Genomic DNA, 25,264 nt, shown 5'->3' with positions numbered 1-25,264 from the left:
TGTTCTCTCACATTTGTATTCATGTACGGTAGACATACTGTCCTGTTTGGTAATATTATGTTGTAAGCCTTACCTCATGTATTTTAGTGACTAATACGTTGTATAAGGTGTATCTATTTAGATATTCTATAAAACATAGTATGGCCCTGTTTCACAATGCCTGATTTAATTTGTCTAAAATTATCTGCACCCTTAGTATGAGTTTGCTTTACGTTTAATGAGAGCGCTTTCATGATTTTGACTGGTAATCTCATGTTGAGGAGACTAATAGTCTAGCAGTGAACTGTCACAGGCTGTTGATGGTGATAGTGCTTTTTATTTGCTTGTCTTTAGCGCCTAAAGTTGACTCTACAAGACAAATACACAAAAATGCCCTCATCATCATCATCACCCTTTTCTCGTCCACTGCTGGACATAGGCCTCTCAAAAAGACATCTATAGGCATTATACAAGGCATTATATTTGCCTTTGTACCAGTTGAAACTTAATAATACCTATTATAAATGCGTTTGTGTGATTGTGCGTATATTTGGTGCTTAATAACATCAAAACGGCTTAAAGGTTCGGGATGACATTTGGAACAGGGGTTGATCAGGGTTTGAAAACAACATAGGCTACTTTTTATCCCACGGCCGAAGTTGCTGGTAGAAGCTAGAGAATAAATGATGATGAAAAACAACTAACCTGTTTAACAGAAGTATCTCTGGAGTCGATCTTGGCGGTGAGTTCTCGGATGTCATTCTGTAGTTCGAGCAGCCTCGCTTCATACTCCCCCTGTGTCGTGTCCAACCGTCGTCTCAGAAGGTGCTTCTCTTGTTCCAGTTCCTGAGGAGAAGATGGAGTTTATTAGAAATTATTTGTATGAAATATATGAGTTACTAGCAAACCCGGCGAACTCCGTTTCGCCACCAATGATTTTCCCTGTATTTCTGCTTTTCTCTTGAATTTTTCTTGAATTTTTGCTTTAAACCTCACGGAGCCGTGAAAATCGGTTTGTGGGTCCTGGAGTTATAGTGTCAGGAAGAAAAACCCGACTATTCTTAAATAATAGATTATTAGAATTATGAACCCCTGACATAACTTGAAACTAATCGAGTTAACACGTCAAACAGTTACGTATGTAAGTGCAAATCGGAAAACACTTTAATAATACATAGACATATAAATATTGCATTACAGAATTGGAAAGATAAATTCAACTTTCAAGTAAAATAAAATGTCAGACCACTGAAAAAGAAAAGGCAACAACCTCATAATTTGACATAAGTAAACATCTTAATTAGAACCACTCAACTATTTAATTGTTGCGCGAGAATTAACAAAAAAGGTTTTATCATTTCCGCGGCGGAAGAACAATGTGAACGAATCGTTTCCGGCCGCCATCTTTGCTTCTCATCCATTGTCTCTGGTAAAGTGTGCTATTAGAAAGCATAGACTACACATAGTTTTAATTATTGTTGGTTATGGGAAATATTTGAATGAGTTAAATGAAAAAAAAAACTATTACGAATGTTAACATTAAAATGTAGTTACTTTTTGTTGTAAAAGTAAAAGCGGGACTAATTGTATATCTAAATGTATCAGTCGTTGAAATATTTAAAGTGAAAGATTTTTTGTCGCATTATAGTTGTTTGTATTTAACTTTTTTTTTTATTTATTTCGGAATTAAAACCGAGGATAAGTAAGCATAAAACACCATTTAGCTTTTATTTTGAGAGGAGAAAATCATCCAATGACTTCTCCCGCCTTGGGTGAGGCGAAAGGGAGTGTCAGATTCTTACTGACTAAAAACCACCCAGTTCCTTCTCCTGCTTTGAGCCGGAGCCCCGGTAACTTGTTACGTTGTCCGCAGCTCCGAAATACCATTTAGCCTTAGGTTAGAAACATAATGCACGTAGGTAACCATTTTTTGTGCAAAAGTAAGTGAACTAGATGACCTTAAGGAAGACAGCGGCACAGTGGTTACGGGTCGCCAAGCACTGCACAGAGAGGCTCTAGGGAGGTCTCTCTATATAGGTCTCCAGTCTGTAGGCAAGTGGCATAATAGGCGTTACACTAGTATTCTGTAGTACACTATGATTCGTTCAGATGTAGGTGGTGGCCACCGCGGAGGTTTTAGTAAGATGAAAATCCCACACTCTTTCTCTCATGCGACTCTGAGTGTGTTTTTCTTCAAAAACCTAGGCACCCTTTGAAGGTTTCCCCCGTCAACAAAAAATGGTACAATGTTTTCTGATTTATGTTTAAACAAAACTTGTTTTGTATTTTTGCAATAATGTGTAGACAATAAACTTCTATAACAATACTGGATAAAGTAATTTAAACTGTATTGAAGAAAATACATTTTCTTACATTAATACTATGTATTAACAAAGGATTATCGTCACAATGTATTTACTCTGTTAATCAACAGCTGAGTAAATAATGAATGGTCTCAACGTTTTATGTAGCTAGACTAAACAAATACACGTATATGTTTTCTTATTATTGCTTATTTTATTTTATTGCCGCGTTCTTAAAGTGAAATGTAATGTAGTTATCTAGACACACGGCAGTGTGTCCGCCAAGTTCGAGCAAAAAAACCGACACACCGGCCGTGGGTTATATTACACGAACCATTTCGGGCCAAGTTCGACCCACCTATAACTCAAAATCTATTTTATCTACGCATATGAAATTTCTAGTATCTGTCGAGATCTACTTACTTATCTAAAATACAAAATTTCATTAATGTACCTATTGTAGGTCTTGAGATATTGACGTCAGAAAATCGCTATTTTTACTATACACTCACTGACTGACTGACTGACTCACTCACTCATCAAAAACCTAGACCACTTCCAATGGTCGTATTGACTTGAAATTTGGCATGGATGTAGGTCTTTAGGTCAAGGTAAAGGAAAAAATCTGAAAATGGCCAAGTGTGAGTCGGTTTTAAAAATAATGAAGGTCTAAATTCATACCCCTAAGGAACTAAAACAAAAAATTTATCTATATCTTCCAATGGTCGTACCGACCTAAAATTCGTTACGAAGGTTTGTATTTAGTCAAAGTAAAGTAAAATAAGAAAAAAAAAATAAACCTTACAAAAATAAATGAAATCCCACCCAAAACATAAATGTGAAAGGATGCCAAGTTCGATAATATTAAATGCTTCGCCTATAAAAGAAGTGAGAAATAAGTACCAAGTTCCATACACAGACCTCAGTTAAAAATGATATAACTTGGCAAGTTTTAATAGAAAATTATATACTTGACTCATTGCGTTTAGTAGGTTTATAACAAAGTGTGTGAAAACTTGCCAACTTGTTATATCATTTTTAACTGAGGTCTGTGTATGGAACTTGGTACTTATTTAGATCTCACTTCTTTTATAGGCGAAGCATTCCAATATTATCGAACTTGGCAGCCTTTCACATTTATGTTTTGGGTGGGATTAAGAATTAATATCAACTATTATTGAATTTGTTTGGGTATTAAAATAACTATGTTGGTTGGTTATACTCAATTTAGGTAAATTCGTTTTATCGAATTCGATCATTATTATAAAAAACTTGGCCAACATTTCGACATAATAGAGGTGATGACGGGGTATAAAAATTAACTGTATAGTAATTAAAACACGTCAATCTGGTCAGATTCGGCGACCTTTAGGTTATTTTTTAATTTTTACAAAATGTTAATTTTATATTCTCTTGTAAGTGACTTTTTTTGTCTTAATGAGAATAAATGATTTAAACCTTAACTACGTAAGTATAAAATGTACGTAGAAGTGACATCACGCTATATTTCAAATCAATATATCTTCGAAAGTATTTGTTTCCAAGAGAAAATAAAAAATACGTGTCTAATATTTAAATGTATTCTACAAGACGGATATTAAAATAAAAATTAGTCATCAATCCTATCATGAGAGATTAAATTAAATGCATTTTTCCTATCAGATACACCTATTGTCAAAAGATATGCATTAGATATACGAATAGAAACACATAAATATATTCCACGATTCACTTTCAAGTCTTCTTTAATGAACAATTACAAGTGAGAGTCCAACTGAGTGATACCGAAAGTGAACCAATGTGGGCTTTATCTTCTTAATGGCTGATTGACAAAAACATGCCGAATGCAAACTGGGGCACGTCAAACAAAAACTTATTCAAATGCACTGCGCTTGTTTTGAAGTTCATACAAAATGTTTATTGTGGTCTTTGGCTACTTTCAATGGTTCTATAGACTTGGGCAGAAGTATGTAAGTATATGAAACACATTTTAATGGTCTTCTCTGTTTACTTCACATAAAGGTCATATTAGGATTGAGGTAAAAATTACCCTGAAAATGTCTCAAACTTTTGTCTCTATTTTATGGAAAAGGGGTCAAACGTAGGAGATGATTGGTCACCTGATGGTAAGCGATCAGCGCCGCCCATGGACATCCGCAACACCAGAGGAGCCACAGGTGCGTTGCCGGCCTTTTAAAAATGAATACGCTCTTTTCTTGAAGGTTTGAAGGTCGACCAAACTCATTTAATTAAATTGTAAAACCCAGTAATATTTTATTGAACCCTAGTTCTCTTGCTCAGCCATCATATTTACAACACAGGCAAACTTCTTAATAAAAGAAGAAAGTCTTTCTCTAAAACACAAAACCCTACACAATTCATTGTCACAACTACGCATTGTCTAAGTAAAAGTTGCAGGTAAACATGTGAAATTGCTCCAGATAGCAGCCACTCTGCCTACCCACTTATCACAAATGATGATTATCTCGTACGGTTCAGAAGTTCACATAAGTTGACAAGTGTAACGTAGAATTGTGTCACCGAGCATCGAACAATAACTTTCAAAAACCTTATTTCCATCGTTCTATGTATTTTCTAATGTTTTAATGTATTTCTTGTGGTTTCATTAATAAAATTGTTTTGTTTTTATGTTATAATATCACTTCTCTGAGACAATACTGATATTTTTTATTACGGGTAAACTAACAGATGGATCACCTGATGGTAAACAATCGCCGCCGCCCATGGACAATACCAATCACAAGAGGCGTGTCAAGTGTGTTGCCAGCTTTTTAGTGTTATGAATTTAAGGGTTATTGGGGAATCGGGGATTTGGAATTGGGCCTTTGGTAACCTCACTTACACAACGAAACACAACGCAAGCATTGTTTCACGTCGGTTTTCTGTGAAGTCTTGGGTATCACTCCGGTCGAGCCGGCCCAGCAGTGCTGAAGCATGGGTCTCCCACACTTGTATTTGCGGCGTCTGATGAGAAAATACAGTATAGCCCCCACTGACTATTCTAGGCAACAGTAATCTATTACACATTGATTTAATAGACAGTTAGCTCCGTATAGAATTCTAGATGATCTATTAGGATGCGCGTGCGACCGCCGCACGTGAGGCATCGTATGTAAGCGCAAGAGTTGTCGCTTCGTCATCTATGTCCAAACGTTTATAACACTACAGATACGAACTCGGTGTTATTTGAAATTAAACACTTACTATAGTTTTTCTATCAAATATATTTAGAATAGTTAGCGGACAATTGTTTGTACATTCTACGAAACTAACCTTAATTTTGGTAAAAAAAACTTCATTTGTTTAAAAAGAAACCTATTTTAAAGTCAGACCCTTGGTATTAACAAGAAACTAAACATAATTTTAGGTAGTTTAGGTAATCGGCCAAATATATATATTTTGTTTTGTAAGCACCGCTTGTAAATAAGTTTGGTAAGAATCCCTACAGTGGCCTTGAAGTTAAGTACCAATACAATACATCTCTAATCTACATATTTTACCTATGAGTGCAATCCGTGCCTGTTAGTTCGCGCATACAGTACGCTGCGCCGGCGCACGGCACACACACAAACGCAGCTGTCTGCACGTCTTGATACACTTTCACTGATAATCATAATTCACCAATAGTTCCAATCATTGCACGTATGTGTGCGTGGTCGGTTCATAACGTTTTATTTTTAGAAATTCGGCTGGATTGTTGTACAAAGTGAATAGACTTTGATTGAATTAAATGGTTCATTGGCTACAATAGTGACGGTAGAGCAGACTGCATTTTTGGCTACCTCTAGTATTTCTGCAGTGGTCTAATGAGCTGTCTAAAGGACTACAAATTGACGGAGACCAGGCAGAGCGCTTTCTGATAAACCTCAAACCTGAACATTTAAAACTGCCAATCTCCAGATTATGGTAAATCCCTCTTTTTCATCAGTGATGTGCAATGTAGTTATGCTACGAAGATGTAATAGCTAAGCTGTGAAACTATGTGACCGTTTCCACTGATACTAAGCTAACTGTTTGAGGAAGATAGGCTCGATGTATCGATAGTAGAGAACCCATCCATAGCACGCATCCATCTTTCCATTTAAAAACAGCTTAGCTTAGCTGAGTCCGTTTCCACCAGTGTTAAGCTATGTGTACCAATGAATATGATTGGTGGAAGCCAAACGCACCCACAGCAACGTAGCATAGCACATCTCTGGTGGAAAAGAACTCTTACGTAGAGAAGGCCTATAGTCTAACAATTCACAGACAGTCAGGGACTGTTGATCCCTTTGACATCTTTGAAATTAATAATGAATTTTGTTGAAATGAGATGAATTTGGTTCATATTTACATAGTTTCTCATATAATGTAGCCTATTTCATAGAGTGACATTGCTCTGTCATATCTCAAAGCCATCTTTTAGCACACTAAAGTCAAGGCTAAAACTAAATAAATGGCCAGGAAATATTTATAGCGATATGGACCATTGTTTGTCAAACTTTTTAGTTTTTGATGATCTTTTAAATGACTGTCTCTGTTTCCGAATGATCGAGAGGTTATAAGTTGATTGTTGAGCAAGACAAGACAAGATATTTTACACAGTAGCAGCGACAATCGCCGCGTCGTGTGTCGCGGAATGCTGCTCATGAATATGAGCCTCTAGCATGACTTGAAACTAGTCGAGTTCTTTGTCAAACAGTTACGTGAGTAAGCGATTACGATAACATAATAATTAATAAAAGTCATCCTATGTTATGTTTTTCTCAATAAAAACCGTATTACCGCATTATGTTGTTTAAATTAAAAATGAAGGTCTTTTACTACAAAAAGCAGGAAATGTCGAAATATTCTTAATCTAATCTTATTAACAATCGGATGAACAGTTTGAGATACTGCGTCTGATGTACAATGACTAAGTTCAGCTGTTCGTGATGTGCTGATGAGCTAATCCTTTTAAATCACGAATTACTTGTACCTTGTACATCACGAACTTATAAATAAGCATGATGTTATCATTTAAAATCTAATTTGCGAGAAGCTCAAGTCAAATTGTTCCTATACAAATGTCGAAATTGATGTTGTAAGTCTTATTTAATTTACCAAAATTAAGCACTACGTGACGAAATGTGCTCCTTTGCCTATCCCTTCCGGGATAAAAGACGTTGCATGTTAAACATCGATTTTTTTTTTTTCCCTAAAATAACTCAAAAATATTGCACTGTGTAATATTGAAAAAATAAAAACGTTTATTAAGTACTCATTTTAATTTTATCATTTATCGCATTCCCTAATACTAGTCACATTACACACACATACACGCATATGTCCAGCGGCATAACTTACAAACTTCATACCATAATTTCTTTATTAGCAGTACATTAAACACATAGTAACTGTACTGCACTTTCATCTTTACACACTTATATCTAGGCGACCCACATTCCTAGGCGTGAATTAGGGACACTACTGATTACAATCAGCATTGCCAATACAATTAAAATGTATGCAAGATGCAAGTTGTAGGCGTGGGCGGGAGAAGTTTGAGAAACTGTGCCTGTGGTTCGAAATTTAAATTTTGTTCTTTTGTTTTTATTTTATTATATGGCTGTAAATGCGTTTTAAAATGAGAACAGTCGTTTAAAGTTTTTATAATTGATATTATTATAGTAAATGTCATGTTATCTTTTTAAATCGTAGATTAAATAAATTTTATTGTATGCTTATGTCAATTTTCTGAATTACTTGCGTACATTTATGAGGATTGTAAGTATTTGGACGCGAACGACTTTAATCAAGTCTTTAACTGCATAATTAATTTAGTTCTATATTACTAGCACGGATACCAATTTCTTATAACTTATAACTGGCTGACAAGGAAACCAGTACTCTTAGTACGAAGAATTTATCTTTAATGTAATCGGAATGGTTTTGGTCGGTTTATTCGAGCCGGCCAATCAGAGCACCGAACGCGTTCTCGTTTCGATTACTTTAAACGTAATGCAAACTAGTACTAAGGGTACTGAACTATAGCATTAGTATAAGTTTGCTTCACGTTTATAATAATCGAAACGAGAGCGCGTTCTGATTGGCCGGCTCCAATAAACCAACCAATCATAGGACGCGCCGAAGGGTACTGTACAAACTAAAACTAAAGCCACATCTTTAACATATTCGTCACAACCTAAAAACCATACCTACAAAAATTATAATAATTATTCACAATATTATCTCACAATTACACCCAAATACAATCAAAATTCCTTCATACATTACCTGCAGTCCACCATCAGATCTCCCATGCATTGCACCACAACACAAAGGTCACACGAAGCGCTTTAGCAATGGCTTCCGTAAAAACGTGGCATTGTTCTGTTGCGTATGCGCATTCGATTCAGTTTGTTTTGTTTCTCTGAGAAGCAGATTGGCTGATCAATTGTTTTGTATTGACTTTGTAATGTTATAAAGTGTTGTTTCGTTTTGAAATTATCTTTTCTTGGCTACTTATCTGTCTGTCAGTTACGTAAGGATTCAGTAGAATGCAAAACGTAAGATTATCTCTGTCATAATACGGTAGATGACTATTTTTTTATTTTAGTGTCCGTCTTGTAGATTATTTTAAAATATTAGACACGTATTTTTTATTTTCTTACGGAAACAAACACTTTCGAAGATATATCGATTTGAAATATCACGTGACGTCACTTCTAGGCAGAAATTTTATACTCCTAAACTTTGATGCGTTTTATCGAAGAATTGTTATCTTAGAGGAGGAAATAAAAAAAATACGTGTGTCTAATATTTTTTATCACAACAAATATATTTTGAATTTTCATTAGGTTTAGGTGGTTCTGGAACAAATTATTACTAAGGAATAGTTTAAGTAATCATTAAATGTCTCAGTGTGGCACTAAAACTCCAACGCTTTTACCAGACGAAATAGAGAAAAAATCTCACATATATCTTTCTTGAAATGAGCTTAAGACTCCATGAAGGTAAAGCCCATTAACTCTTAGTTCCCACTTCTCAAGTAATCTTAGTGTGAAGTACAAGATAAACCTCGCTTATAGACGTTCCCGTTACAATTTTAATTACAAGTCTCACAGTTAAAGTACACTGTTACTTTAATTATAGGCTGTAACTTGTTTTTATTGCTAATGACGTCATAAACCTTAATACTTTTGGATGTTTTCGAGTTTCGACTAGAGGACACGAATGGGCCGGCCTCATAGAAAATAGACGTGAAACAACGCTTGCGTTGTGTGAGTGAGGTTACCGGAGGCCCAATTATCCCCCTCCCTGATCTTCAATATCCCCCATTTCCCAACAATCCTTAAATTCCTAACCCCAAAAGGCCGGCAACACACTTGTGACGCCTCTGGTGTTTCTGGTGTCCATGAACGGGGGTGATTGTTTACCTTCAGGTAATCCATCTGGTTGTTTACCGGCTTATACCATAAAAAACATCACCAAAATACTAAGGGTCTAGGGAAAAAGATAAATAACTTCAAAATCATACCGTAAACTTTACTCTTAACAGTCAAACTCACCCACAAAGACAACACAACCAATGCGACAGAAACTTATACTGCAATTGCAATTAAAACAATAGTGTGGGACTTAATTTACCCGCAGTTAAAATCATTAGTTAACAATTATCTAATACTATCTTCATTAGTTTAAACGCTAACATTGAAGATCTCATCTGCAGTTTGCAGCGAGTGTAATTAGTTAGTCGTCAATTACCTGAGTCTGTGATTACTAGAGTTAACGATCACTGCTAACTGTTTGTAATTGATATGTAATCAACTTACTCGGTGTTAGGTCTTAGGGAAATGTCGTGTGTTTGTGTGATATGTGAACTGGGTATTGGGTGAAAAAATATGGATTGGTCGTCTATAAAGAAAATAAATTTTATGTATTCTTCTATAAAGTTTATTATTTTAACATTTTGAAGAGTCTGAAATAATAAACTCTTTTATAGTATTCTGCTATTAATACTGCAAATTAATACTCAACGAGTATCACACATTTTTATTTTTCATCGATAAATAAACATTGTTTTTTTTATACTTGAATTACCCAGATTAAATCGCAAAGAAAAACTCCTTCATCCACACCCGTCTTCGTCACCATCACGAACATCACGCCAAAAGAAATAGTGACACAAGCAAAACACATCATTAACTTTTTCAATAACACGGTAGTCATAACCAAATCATTAATCTACCTATAACGGAGTAATACAAGTATTTTCCCATGGTTTCACCACATTCGAGGAACGAACAGAAGTACGTATAGACAAAGTGTTATAATTAACTCACATGCATGTGAATTACATTGCTTAACGTAATGCAAAAACCTTAAGCACTTCAGGAAATGATATAAATCAATATTCTTAGGAGATTGTGAAAGAAGTAAACGAGATGATGACTGTGTTCCTCTCTTGATACATCTGTCTGTGACTTCCAAAGTTACTGGTAGATAATAATGGACAAAAAGAGGACGATTTACGAAAAGATGGATAGAAGGCAAGTGTCTTAGGATAAGGATTCAAAAATAAATAAGCAAGTATTCGTGCATGTGACTATTTAATTGTTCACTATTTGAGAAATGGCATAAACACTATTCGATTAAATTGAAGAGTAGCGTAGAGAGAATGTATGAGATTGGCATATGTATCCGACAAATTACGTACGTACCATTCTTCTGACAGGGCTGGAAGGTTATCTATAGGTTATCTAATACATGCTTAGGCTTAAGCAAATAGTTAAAGTACCTACGTGCCTACTTCAGAGTACTTGTTCCAAAGCAAATAGTTAAAGTACCTATGTGCCTACTTCAGAGTACTTGTTCCAAAGTGACCTACCCAATCTCCGGGGTGGTCCAGCCGACCAGTATCACAATAGCAGGCCCGCATTCCTCAAGTGCTAAGTTTAGAAACAATTGCCTACACATTTTACATATAATAGAATACAGGCTCTTGATTGTATTCTGTTGTTGTGTACCAGCCAAATACAACTATACATTAAAATACATTATAATAACGCCTTTTTGATGATCCCAAAGGGGGATGTGGTGGGAAGTATGCATACATATGTACGACATAACACCCACATTGTAACAGCTATGTTATGAATTTCACCTAACAGGAGCACTTGTATTGTTTCTTATTCTGTGACAGAAGTCCCTGCCACAGCCGTCCTAAACCGCTGCAACTCCTGTAAGCCAGGATCTACAGTAGATACAACCATGAATACACCGGAACACTGAAGTCCAGCGCGTCTCAGGGACATGAATAACTGTCTTGGATCTCACAATGAAATACATCGCCTATTGCTATACACTAGATATCGGGACACTGTTCCAAACAACATGGCACTGAGCAGTTTCGAAACCCCAAAAAGAAAATCCATAAATTTTATATTTTACCTAACCCGTTTAATCGAAGACAACCAGTCGACTTAAGTTTAAAATACTTACATATAAAAAAGCTTATTAGGTATCCAAGTCAGGTTTGCAAGCAAAATATTATAATTTTACTCGCACACATTATATTTATGCAATGTTTATTGTCATTTGTGCAGTAATAACCAACAACGAACCAGTTGCTTGCTCGCTATAAAATTATTTCGCAAACTGTACAAGAACGAGTGTGGTGTGTAGCAAGCAGTTTTGTTGTATGCATGTGTTTTGTATACGTATCTTGTATTGTTGTCGGGTAAATAACATCTTAGGTGGTGTTTTATGCAAACAATAGATTATGTAGTAAAATCTGATTGCCTTTTTGGAATAAAGTTTCTTGAAAAGTGATAACTGGGCAGAGGTACCTAGGTAAGTAGTAGTTATAGGTATAGCACAGCTAATCTGTACAAACCAAGGTGGAAATCTCGGGGACAAAAGGGACAGATTTACTACTGTTCAAAAACCACCTCGGAGTAAATATTTTTAGTTAATTACATGAGAAACTAAAAAGCTTTTTTGGGACAAGCTCGTCACAACCTCCAAAAACATAACTCCTATAAGCTAGGATCTACAGTAGATATAACCATGAAGCGACGGAACACCGAAATCCGGCGCGTCGCAACGACATAAATTACTGTCTTGGATCCCGTAACGAAATAAATCAGAAGACATTATTAAAGGAGGAAAAAAAATCCCCAGAAATAGGTTAAGAGAAAAATAGTGAATTTACTTGCAAAAAAGTACCTATTTCTATACCGACAACATCCAATCCACACCAAATAATCACCCACTACAAACGCTAACAGCACAAAATTCTCAGACTTGCAACTTCCTAGAACCAGGTACTAACGTAATTTATAAATTACCCCGGAAAACACCCGGAAGCCTATATCTTAAACTCTTAAACAACTGCTAATTAACAGTCACTTAGAGAGAGCCATTTCATACTTCATCATTTACCTCCAAGTCACGTACAGTTATCAACACAAGTTGCGAACGTTATCACTATAATCTCAGTGAGAAATCTGTTGCGAGCTGAATGGACGACTGTACGTGCTTATAACAGTGATTCTCACGTATTATGTAAAGGGTATTTAGGGACGGATTTATCCTGATTATAGCCAGGTAAGTTCAGCCATCAACATGATCATCATCATTTCATTTACGAAGACATCTGTAAACATATATCTCATTCAATGACTTGTAGATGTGTCGATTGAAAACGACCTGTGACTTTTATTAGGTCGATATTGTGACAATGTAATTACTAATTACCCAGCAGTGGATTCGAGTTACAAACTTTTGATAATTATGCTTAATGCTAGGTAAGGTTAACTAGCCTCTTATTAAATGGCATATTAAATGATACAACTGTTTAAGAGTAAGTATTACACGTTAAAAGTGCAGCAATCTATCAACCCCTTTCAGGAATAAAATCAGGGTCTTATTATTACGTCTGTTAAAAATATATTGAGTGAAGTGAAACCGAAGGAAGAGTATAGTATTAAATAATACCTAATCTGTTACCAAATACAACGTAACCACTTCGTAAGACATGGTTTTTGCGTACCATCGTCAATTCTTACACACATAGTTTTAACACTTTTTTGTAAACTTTGATGAAATAAGTGTTTGAAATGGATAACTAGTTTTAAGTGGCATTTAACCATTATAGTATATTAGTCACCGTCCTTAACTCTACCCGCGAGTATCCCTAAAACTACGTAAGAGACATTTGACCGAGACCTGTCTCTCTGACGAACTTGAACCTTTTAATTAATCTGCGATTTCTAACCCGCTTGCTAAGCCAGTAAAAATATTGGCAAACTATCTTAGGTAGAGAAGGATCATAGTCTTTGTTTGTGGGTGGAAAATCTTCCAATGACATCGAGAGATGTCCCGAACTTTGGGCGAGGCGAGAAAGGAGTGTCACACTCTTACTGACTAAAAACCACCCCGTTCCTACTCCTGCTTTTTGAACCGGAGCCCCGGTAACCTGCTAGGCAGTCCGTAGCTCCGGGAAAAGCAGTGGTGTGTTATTGCTGTTGATAATGATGAACGCACTTCATCAACAGCCTATAAGTGGCCATTGCTGACCAATAGCCTTTTCTCACACGGAGAAGGTTTGAGCATTAATCACCACGCTTGCTCAACGCGGGCTGGCAACTGATGATGAACGCACTTATTAAACTTTAATTTTCCGCCTCAACTAATCTCAAACTGTAACTAGTTTTACTGAAGCGCCGCCATACCGCACATGTTACAAAGTAAAAGTGAAAAACTATCAGTTTTCCGCTTTCTCGATCTTAAAACGAACAGTTTTGCCGTGGTAACTTGTAACAAACTTTAACATAGTGTAATTAATATTACTTACATCATATTATTTATTATCATGACTGTTTTTACATGAGTTATGATTTACCACCATATATCATTCACGTTACATATACGACAACCTTATTTCACGAGTTATTTTTTTTACCGCCATGTAGGTAGGCATGTTGTGGTGGCCCGGAGGTTTAAGACCTAAAACGACAAGTACCAATGTGGCTTTTTCCAAGTTATATGTACTTCCTTAGATTATTTTTTGACACCACTGACAAACGGCAAAGGAAAAAATCGTGAGGAAACCTGGGTTTATAATTTCTAAATTATTATAAGTTTGAAATTGCCAACCCGCATTGAACAAGCGTGGTGATTAATGCTTAAAGCCTTCTTCGTGTGAGAAGAGGCCTTTGGTCAGCAGTGGCCACTTATAAAGTGTTGATATCAAAGTCACGATAAAACTATAAAGATCTTGTTGCAAACAAATTTCTACTTTCCCTCAATAATAATAGCGCTACATTTGAAATGGTACAGTGACGCGTAAACTTAATTAGTCACACTTATGTCCGAGTTAAGTAATTAGTGGATGATGACGTAATGTTATGGTTTGTGACGTCATATTTTGTTTTGGTAGCTCTGTTTGGTTATGTTGTAGGTATACTTGTGTTACAGATTAGTTTTTTTTACAAGCTTTATGCCTGAATACTGAAATGCAACTTAAAAAGTTGTACGGTACTTAAATATCGTGCTATCTCTGTCATTTTATAAAGAATTTGTAGTGACAGAACTATTGTTAAGAGCGTCAAGAATTGAGTGACGTTTGAGCATTTGGATATTAAGTTGTAATACAATTTCATTTGTGAGAGTAAGTTCTTGAAAATAACTGTTTAGTCGTTACTGATTCGAAAGCATGATTTTCAGCTCCCTAAATAGACAGCCTTGCCTTCCTTTATGCATACCATGATTATTATATTTCTAGGCTTTACTTTAAAAACTTATTATTACCTATAGTAGGATTGAATGGAATTAAAAATAACGGGATTTTGCTACCGAAAAATTCGTAATCAATTAATACATTAATCATGCACAAATAAAAAAGTAAAATAAAATTAAGAGTCTCATTCTTTGGGACAACGGTAAAAAAATATTTAAAAGAATTGTAGTTTTTAGGTTAACAAATTGTATTTTAGTCTTAATTTAAAAGAAGAAGATCTTCAGGCCTAGTTCACATTACACATGCTTAACTTCTTCCTCATTGCAACACTGCAGAATTCAAGATGGCGGCGGATCTGCACGTCCCTTCAACAATAACGTGTCGCAATGACACACACAGACACAGGTGACCTTAATTGATGTTCTACACTGCAATAAGGAATTCTATTATTCTTACATTTCTCACGAAGATGTCGTTTCTACTAGAAAATTAAGGATGAAGTAAGCTTTACATATTAACATACATACGGTTCTATTTCCCTAAAAGTAGGTATAGGTTGCATACAATGTAATATATCTCGGTTTTCACCAGTTATGTTATATGTCCCATGTAATAGGGGGTGAGTCGATTGCAAGATACTGGGCTCAATTTCAGACTGTATATTGCTATTATTGAGAAATTGTTGGAAAACCGAAAAATACTTTTTAAATGTTAAGTTAAAGTAAAGTTTTATGTAAAGTTAAGTTTACATAAAAAAAAATACAAGGAGCACGGAGCAACTTTTTGTGTGATCCACAAATTGTTGTTTATAGGTGTCATGTGTATGTGGACTTGTATGTTTGTAAACGTACCCACGATTCAAGAGGAAATCCTAATAATGTAATGTTTAAGTTATTATTACATATTAATAACTTGTTTAACATATAATTACAAATGTTGCAAATAATTATGAGAATTTTGCAAGTTTGTATTGTTTTAAGCAAATATTGGATTCCCCAAGTTTTTGTTTTCTACATATTTTAGTCAGACTTACGTAATTTTAATTGTTGATATAGGTAGATGAACTGCGGTAATTACCTGTAATTAGAAAAAAGACTTTATAAACAAAAGGTTAAACACCAATTTTCTAAGAAGAACAATATAATGAGAGCTTTTTTGAGGGGGGAAATCATCCAATGACTTCTCCCGCCTTAGGCAAGGTTAGGTTAGGATGACATTTATAGGTAAGCGTCCACAGGCCCGCATCGTACGCATCGCACGCATTGTACGCATTCCGCATGTAGGCATTGCTGATGATGCGGTCCGTACGATGCGGATCAGTGGACGCAGTTGTATGAGTTTCTATACAAGACAAACTAAAATCCGTTGCGTGCGATGCGTACGATGCGATACGATGAAATAATTTCAATCCAATTTTTATTTTTCCTCCTTTAATCTACGCACAACGCAATTGAATTCCCTCAATCGGAGTTGCCATAAAAAGCATCTTAAAGTCAACTGTCATAAGCTTCACAGCATCACAGAGTCACGTTTAACAAATAACTGTTAGTTAATCTGGAATCGTGCTGGGAACTCAAACTGTTGCGTTAACTACGGATACAAGGCGCAGTTATTTTTCAATTTGACGGTAAAAAAACACGGACTTTTGTAACGCATTATGTCAGAGCTGAGAGCTTTAGATTTTTATCTTTTTTTTTTGGTCGTTTTGAAAGATGTTTTCTTGTAAATTTGAGATGGGGTTATTTCTCGACGTAAAGATATAATAATTTAGCTTTTTAAATTGTGGGAAGGAGTTGACTTAAGTGATAATTGTACATATTAAATCTAGTAACTGTTTTCATCAGGTATGTTATGTTATGAAATTCGTGTGCATTATTTGTTTTGTTATTAATTTTGTTATTTTCTTATTCAGTTTCCATGATGATGATGATGATGATTATGCATGCGGTGCTTATGTGTAAAGGATTGTTGCACTCAACCTTTAATAATTGTGTGATTACTTCATGCTGATGAGCGTAATGAATAAATTAATGCAAGCTGACAGTCCACCGTCAGGACTGAAGTGATATCACGATTAGAAGAAGATAGCGTTTATTTATTTATGCGTTGCCGGGTATAATATAATTCTAGACATGTTCTATGAGTTTTTTGAAGCGAAATATCTCTTATTGTAAGAGGTATTTCGTTCATCCGCGGGCCATGAAATCTAATAGACCCTTTGCAGTAATTCACAGCTTAATTAACTGCTACATAGGTTCCTAACTTCAATATCAAATGCACGTGCAACATGTTACACTCGTGTCTCCACACTGCAGGGCCATTAGTCGGTCGATAGTGTTATCAGCGAACAATAAAGAAACAATCACGCGCAAATTGTATTGTTCCCTCTATGTATAGGTTTGTTTTTGTTGAGGTATATACAGCTAAAGGTGTGAGTAGTTGTTTAGGGTATAATTCTGAATTTACTTTGTTAGATGGGTTTAGAAATATCAAAGATTAAAGTTTGAAAAATTCTTGAATTATCGCCTAAAATAGTAACATTTAATTTGAAATTACGTATTTTTTACTCCGGTTAACACACTAAGACGTTTGAATGGAGAACGTAATAAAATCATTTGAGTTAGCATTTTTTGTTACTAACTTATTATTTACACGAGTTATCCGAATTTACTTGACAAAAAAGCTATTTTTATTTTAATTAAAAACAACAGTTTACTCGCGTAAACGCGCCTGCTCATGATGAAGAGTCCCTGTGTGAATCGAATCTGTTGAGCAGATTAACGTGAGTAAATCGTGGTCGTAACGTGAGTAAGTAAATTTAGTATGGTTTACCATAGTTATTATAAAAATAACGCTCTTTTTAACATAATTTAAGGGCCTACTTGCTTAAAATCAATTTATCATTTTTATAAAACATTCTAAATACCTCTACATCTGTATTTTATTTATACATATTTTAAACTAAAAACGACGAACATTTTTCACAGAATAATCGCAGGAAGTTTGCCTTAACTACCGGATAAGAAAGCCTTTGATATATGGACGTCAGCTAATCACTAGTTAATGCTTAGTTTCCAGATAAACGGTTCGTTAACTGCATATTTACACTGGCTAGTCTAGTGACGGGTTTCTTTGTATTATGTAGAAATAACAGGAGATAAGAAAAAAGTGAAAATACTTAGTTACTAAGAACTCTACGGTGTTTAAATACTGATGGTCTTTATGTATATGTAGTAGCTAGCTACTACATATATGTATACTAGCTTTTGCTAACCATATTACAGTTTATGTGCATAAGTTCAGCACGTCGGTGAAAATTTTGTTAAATATTTAGTAGTTTTTGAGTTAGGCGTGTACAAATATTGTTTTATGGGACAGAGGGCAAACGAACAGCCAGATTACCTCATGATAAGTGATCAACGCCGCCTATGGTAATAGGTACCGAGGAATTGCAAGTGCGTTGTTTTTGGTAACCTCATACGCCGAAACAAAGTCGTTTCACGCTGAACTGGTACATTCGTACTGAATTCAGCTTTTCCACGTGACAACTAACGTATTACACAAAAAACATTTATTTATAGAAAAAACATTTATGATAAAAAAAACATTAATGAAAATAAAACAAACATTTTGTATATTTTAATTTTTCTAAGGTTTTAAGTAGTGTAATTGGTTTATACCGTTCTTTTTAATTAAAGAAATAAATCAAGTTTACTTAAAACCTTAAAAACAATACGACATAGTTCTAAGTTGGAACACATTGACATGCGTACACGCAGAATATTATATATTACATGGCATTACGCAAGACCTAGCCTATTGGTATCGCATTACGGACGTCGCCGTCATTGGCGGATTGTATTGCATCGCGCTGCATAACGCATGCACCCGGGTTTGTTTTCCATATGATGCAGTCTGATCTCGGACCAATGGGTCGGAACGGTTGTGTAATGTGGTGACTCTGGCTTTGTTTGAGTGGTCGAAAGGGCTTGAAGGAGTCTTGGGTTTAATGTAAGTGGAGATAAAGTGTTTTAAGGGTTGCGATTTAGAGATTTACAGTAGAGCCTAAGAGTTTCTGTGTGGTGTATCTTTACGCGTCTTTTTCTTCTCCGGAGCTGCGGACTACCTGGCGGGTTTACCGGGGTACTGGCTCGATAAGCAGGAGTAGGAACGGAGTGGTTTTTAGTCTGATACTCCCTCTCGCGTTGCCTAGGATGGAAGAGGTCATTGAATGATGATCCTATCTTAAAAATAAATAAATCTTCCGTATAGAAGGCGCCCTTTCTATACGGAAGATTTATTTGTTTTTGTTGGTGGTGGTGTTGGTGAATAATGATACAAATTAATATTTTTCTTCAGAAAAATGTCAAATGTATTGAGGAATGTACTAAATCTAGATTAATTAATGAACTATCTGATTGTCAATACAATTAATTTGACGTTTCAAAAATGTCACAACATAATTAATGTTTGTTTTTTACTTTATATTATTTTAACTAGTCCACACTTACTAAGCTGTAGGAACCAACCGTCTGTTCCTAAGTCTCCTTCATAATACTAGTTCTAGTACATTACAAAACTTGCATTATTAAGTGCATAGAATTTAAATATACTTTAAATTCTAGTTGCAAAATGTCGATTTGGAAACTGTATCAAAGTACTGCGAAGCAATTTACTTGTCAATAGGTATTGCAATCGTGTTGTTTGTATCCTAGATTTTGATTTATGTGCATTTGTAGGTAGGTAGATAGGTATATGTTTTTACAAGGTTATATTATAATGTATTTTGGTTTGGATAGAATAGGGTAGATGATTAATATTGATTTGAAATATCGTGTGACGTTACTTCTACGTTTTATACGTAGAAATGACGTTTTAGTTCCGACATCTAAACTTTGATTCGTGTTATATAAGTATAGTTTTCTTACACGACAAAATAAAAAAAAAATGCGCGTCTAATATTTTTTTATTACCTAACTAACTATAGGACTCCACGTATAAACATAATACATATCTATTTTAAAACACATAAATAAGTATTATTAAAACTATTTATCAGTAGCCGTTTTTGTTTCAGTAATTGAACGCTCAGCTACATATAATATACGTTTGTTTAATGTTTGATTGACATTAAGTATTCGATTTCATGTAGCAAATATTGAATTAACTGGCAGCTTGACTGGATCTACAACAATTAACAAAAAAGAAACAATACTGTCTACCTATCTATGCTTCTTTTACATTAGACTCTAAAATATAGATTCTATAATAACTATCATGAAACATACTGAATTAACTAAAATCATGGTTTACTCTTACGTGAGTAAACAGTGATTTTTAGTTAAGACTCTAATACATTCTACTAAAACTGTCATTTATTAGTGCCTATTTAGTAATTTCCTCTATTAGTACCAAAATAATATACGTATTTTCATTACTTGTAGAACTAACACAGTTCTTTATTCCATCAACATGAATCTATGGCGTTTGTAATACTTTTTGCATTTGGTTACGAAACCCTCGCCGCCCTTCGAAGGTGAACAAAAACATGAAATAAATGAATCATCGCACTCTAATTCGTACCATAGCCTTCGTGGGTATGTAGGTCAGACTGTGGTGGTGACGCCGGTAGCCACTGCGCAGTGATAGTGCAGTAGGCTTGACTTGTGTTTTTGGTCCTTTGGTTTTTTTTTATGAAACAAGCCGGTAATCGAGCAGACGTGTTACCTGATGGTAAGCAATCGCCGCCGCCCATGGACACTTGAAACACCAGAGGCGTTACAAGTGCGTTGCCGGCTTTTTGGGAGTTAGGAATTCAAGGGTTGTTGTTCGGGAATCGGGGATTGGGAAGATTGGGAAGGGGGGTTATTGGGCCTCCGATAACTTCACTCACACAACGAAACACAACGCAAGCGTTGTTTCACGTCGGTTTTCTGCGAGGCCGTGGTATCACTCCGGTCGAGCCGGCCCATTCGTGCCGAAGCATGGCTCTCCCACACTTCGGGTACGCGAAATGTTTATTAAATGATATTTATTTCTGCAAGTTGGTTGCAAAATAACACTTTTACACGTCAATGATACAAATTAATGTTTATTCCAATTTAATTGAATATAACTCGACTTGCTCATAGCTAGTTTGTTTATTCACGTGATGAAACCGTTATTTGAAATTAATTTGTTATGTCTCACAATAGTTATTATACAAAGTGTGACTTTAATATTTTCTGTTGATTTATTCAAATGTGAAGATTGAATTTTCGTTTCTTCTAATGAAGTAATCAATTTTAAACAAATAAATAAATATTTTATTCTCACTAACATAAGTTTGAAAATGCCAGTGGATGTATGTGTATGGAGTAACAAACAGTTACCTGCTCATTTACGCAAAAAATAATGAACGGATCTAAATGAAATTTGGCACAGAAGACTTAGGTTAGTGTCTAAAATAACACATAGCTTACTATTTATCCATGTTATGTACCCAACCTAGGAAAAACCATTGGCAGTTGAAACTAGTACTCTTTAACTTATTATTCATAACATTCTTGATGTTGGATTTCCATGTGTTTAAATAAATAGCTGAAGACATTCAAACCTTCTGTCTCCACCTGCGCAATGACAAACTAAATCTAGTATTTTATAGACAAACCTTAAAGCAACTTTTGTAAACGTGGTTGTCCATAGGATATAGACTTCCTACCATTTATTTATAAAGTACTTACGATTTATTTTCGCGTCGAATAGGATATTAAACCAGCTTGACACGTCCGTTAGCTGTCAGTAATAGCAATTTGAGATCATTTGTATCTATTACATAGTTTTTATGTATTGTTGGGAGGAAATAGTGTGTAGGTACTAGGGTACTATGTATTATTTGAGTTAAAAATGTAGGTAAGTGATTAAATTACTTAAGGCTATTTTAATTTTAGTCAGACATACTAAATTAATACTGTCGCGGAATACTGCTCATAAATATGAGCCTTTACCATGGCGTGAAACTAGTCGAGTTCCTTGTCAAACAGTTACGTGAGTAAGGCGATAACATAATAATTAATTTACCTAAGGCTGTAATTTTTATTTCCCTACCCTTAAAGGTATCCTTGCCGTGCAGAGGGCGTGGTGCAAGTTTGTTTTACGTTTAATGATATCGAAACGTTACCGCATTAGGCGTTCTGAATTGCCTGCTTCAATGAACTAATCAATCAGATCAGGCCATAGTAGAATACTATTTGCAATTTGCCAAATATCTAGACACACGGCAGTGTGTCCGCCAAGTTCGAGCAAAAAACGGACACACCGGCCGTGGGTTATATTACACGAACCATTTCGGGCCAAGTTCGACCCACCTATAACTCAAAATCTATTTTATCTACGCATATGAAATTTCTAGTATCTGTCGAGATCTACTTACTTATCTAAAATACAAAATTTCATTAATGTACCTATTGTAGGTCTTGAGATATTGACGTTAGAAAATCGCTATTTTTACTATACACTCACTGACTGACTCACTCACTCACTCACTCACTCACTCATCAAAAACCTAGACCACTTCCAATGGTCGTATTGACTTGAAATTTGGCATGGAGGTAGGTCTTTAGGTCAAGGTAAAGGAAAAAATCTGAAAATGGCCAAGTGTGAGTCGGTTTTAAAAATAATGAAGGTGTAAATTCATACCCCTAAGGAACTAATACAAAAAAATTATATATATCTTCCAATGGTCGTACCGACCTAAAATTCGTTACGAAGGTTTGTATTTAGTCAAAGTAAAGTAAAATAAGAAAAAAAGAAAATAAACCTTACAAAAATAAATGAAATCCCACCCAAAACATAAATGTGAAAGGCTGCCAAGTTCGATAATATTGGAATGCTTCGCCTATAAAAGAAGTGAGATCTAAATAAGTACCAAGTTCCATACACAGATCTCAGTTAAAAATGATATAACTTGGCAAGTTTTAATAGAAATTTTTATACTTGACTCATTGCGTTTAGTAGGTTTATAACAAAGTGTGTGAAAACTTGCCAAGTTTGTTTTACTTTCTATGTACAAGTTTTATTTTCTATTAAAACTTGCCAAGTTATATTATTTTTAACTGAGGTCTGTGTATGGAACTTGGTACTTATTTAGATCTCACTTCTTTTATAGGCGAAGCATTCCAATATTATCGAACTTGGCAGCCTTTCACATTTATGTTTTGGGTGGGATTATTATTACCAGCCTTACTCTTAAGTAAGGCCAACCAAAAGACTAATTGATAGATAGAGACTGGGCTGCAGGTGGTCGTTGATAAACCTGAAAGTTTTTAAGTTGTGATTCCACCGCCAAGTGATGGGACAAACAATGGCAAGCGCTCTTATGTAAAGAGGTCCTATAGGCCAAGAGTGTACTGTCACATTAAATGCCATTTCAATAAAATCATAATCTAAATTAAGTATAGGAAAATCAGCTCCGCATTTATACCTAAATCTGCAATTAAACAACTTTGAAATTAGATCAAGAATAAATAATAATGTACCTATAACCGTACCAATTATACCTACAGTTTGTGCGTAAATGACTAACAAGATAAATACCACAGCAATTATATGTAAAACATAGTAAATGCCACCGAAGGCTCTAGTAGTGAAGGGCTGGTATTCAGAAGTAGCCTGTCACCTGTTTGTTTGACCTATTCTCTGAGAACAGGACATTCTCTTGTGACTAATGTGATCTATATTTTAATAGTATTTATGTGATTTCTGCTTTTGAAACGTAATTTTATTCTGTTAAACCGTTAACAGCCCTTGAAGACTCAAGGGCTGTTATCGGTAAGTAGACACTTATGGACTTAGGCGAGTTAAAAGTTTAAAATTATGTCAAAACTCGCTTTTATCTGTCCAATAGATGCCAATCACTTATATTGTTTAGGAACCAACCTAAGACCTATTTCTCTACCGATACACGCATTACCTATTTAACCTACGTAATATTTCCATGGGATAGGAGGTAAAGGAGCAGGCTTTTCACCTAATTGCAAAAACCATAAACGAGGTATTCCTCGAAGCGCAACTGTTTTGAAGCGCACCTCTCCAAGCGCACCTATTTTATTCCTCGAAGCGCACCCGTTAGTTGCGCTTCAAGGAACTATTAAAAATATTAATTTTTATTTCCTCGAAGCGCACCTATGTTTTATTTTCGACTAGAGAGGGGATGCTAACTGAAACTATCGATAATAAGATATCGATAATCTGATACACGTAGCGCTATCTATGAGCAAATAAGGTTAAACCTTTAAAAATAGTATCTTGTCGATGTATGACATCGCAAAATGAAATTTTCCGCTTGAAACCGCCAATCAACGACTTTTATTAGTTATTTTATACAATATTCAAGAACTCTGTGCTCGTCGACCATAGACAGTTATTTTTTTACCCGACTGCGCCAGAAAGAGGGTTATGTTTTTTTTTCTATCAAATGATCAATCCCTTAGTTCGAGAGTATGTATGTATGTATGTATAATTGTTTGGCACGCTCTGCAGCCTAAACGGCTCGATGGATTTTGGCTTAAGAGGTCTCGTTAGATTCGTATTTACTGTGAGAGTGACACTGGATATATGAAAATAATAAAAAAAACAAAATGGCGGATTTTTGGCGCCAAATTCGAATATTGTTCACTTTATAGCCTGAACGACTCGATGGATTTCAGCTTGATAGGAGTCGTTTGATTTGTATTACTGTGAGAGTGACACTAGATATATCAAAATATAAAAAAAAATACAAAGTAGCGGATTTTTGGCGCCAAATTCGAATATTGTTCACTTTATAGCCTGAACGACTCAATGGATTTCAGCTTGATAGGAGTCGTTTGATTTGTATTACTCTGAGAGTGACACTAGATATATCAAAATATAAAAATAATAAAACTAAAAGAAAATAAAAGAAAAAAGGTAATTTAAAAAAAACTTAATATTCAAGAACTCTGTACTCGTCGACCATAGATTGTTATTTTTTTTAATAATGATCCTAATAAGTGGACAAAGACCTCAACCGAAAGTATTAGTATAATACGTACACTTTTTAATTTGTGACAATAGATGCGCGTGGCGCGGGAGCAGTGTACACATATGCGCGCACGCACACACATACAAATAGACAGACAGACAAGCCGTAGCCATTTTGTGCGGGAACTGGTGGATGATATTCATGAAGAATCCATGTCTACCTTGGACCCACTTTCCGAGCTTTATAAAAGAAAATTGAACAATTTACTTGACTAGG

At 35.2% G+C, this 25,264-nt stretch overlaps 1 protein-coding gene across 1 annotated transcript in view; it reads right to left on the bottom strand.

Moving 5' to 3' along the window:
- The window catches only part of LOC118274481 (bicaudal D-related protein homolog), a 124,718-nt gene that overhangs the window by 40,702 nt on the left and 58,752 nt on the right, over positions 1 to 25,264 (bottom strand). The window contains exon 2 of the mRNA XM_035591972.2: positions 685 to 825. Within this exon, the coding sequence (XP_035447865.1) occupies positions 685 to 825 (141 nt within the window). The remainder of the gene's footprint in view (positions 1 to 684; positions 826 to 25,264) is intronic.

The sequence above is a fragment of the Spodoptera frugiperda genome, chromosome 11 (assembly GCF_023101765.2).
Source record: "Spodoptera frugiperda isolate SF20-4 chromosome 11, AGI-APGP_CSIRO_Sfru_2.0, whole genome shotgun sequence".
NCBI classification, from domain to species: Eukaryota; Metazoa; Arthropoda; class Insecta; order Lepidoptera; family Noctuidae; genus Spodoptera; species Spodoptera frugiperda.
This window is presented reverse-complemented; position numbering and strand designations above follow the sequence as displayed.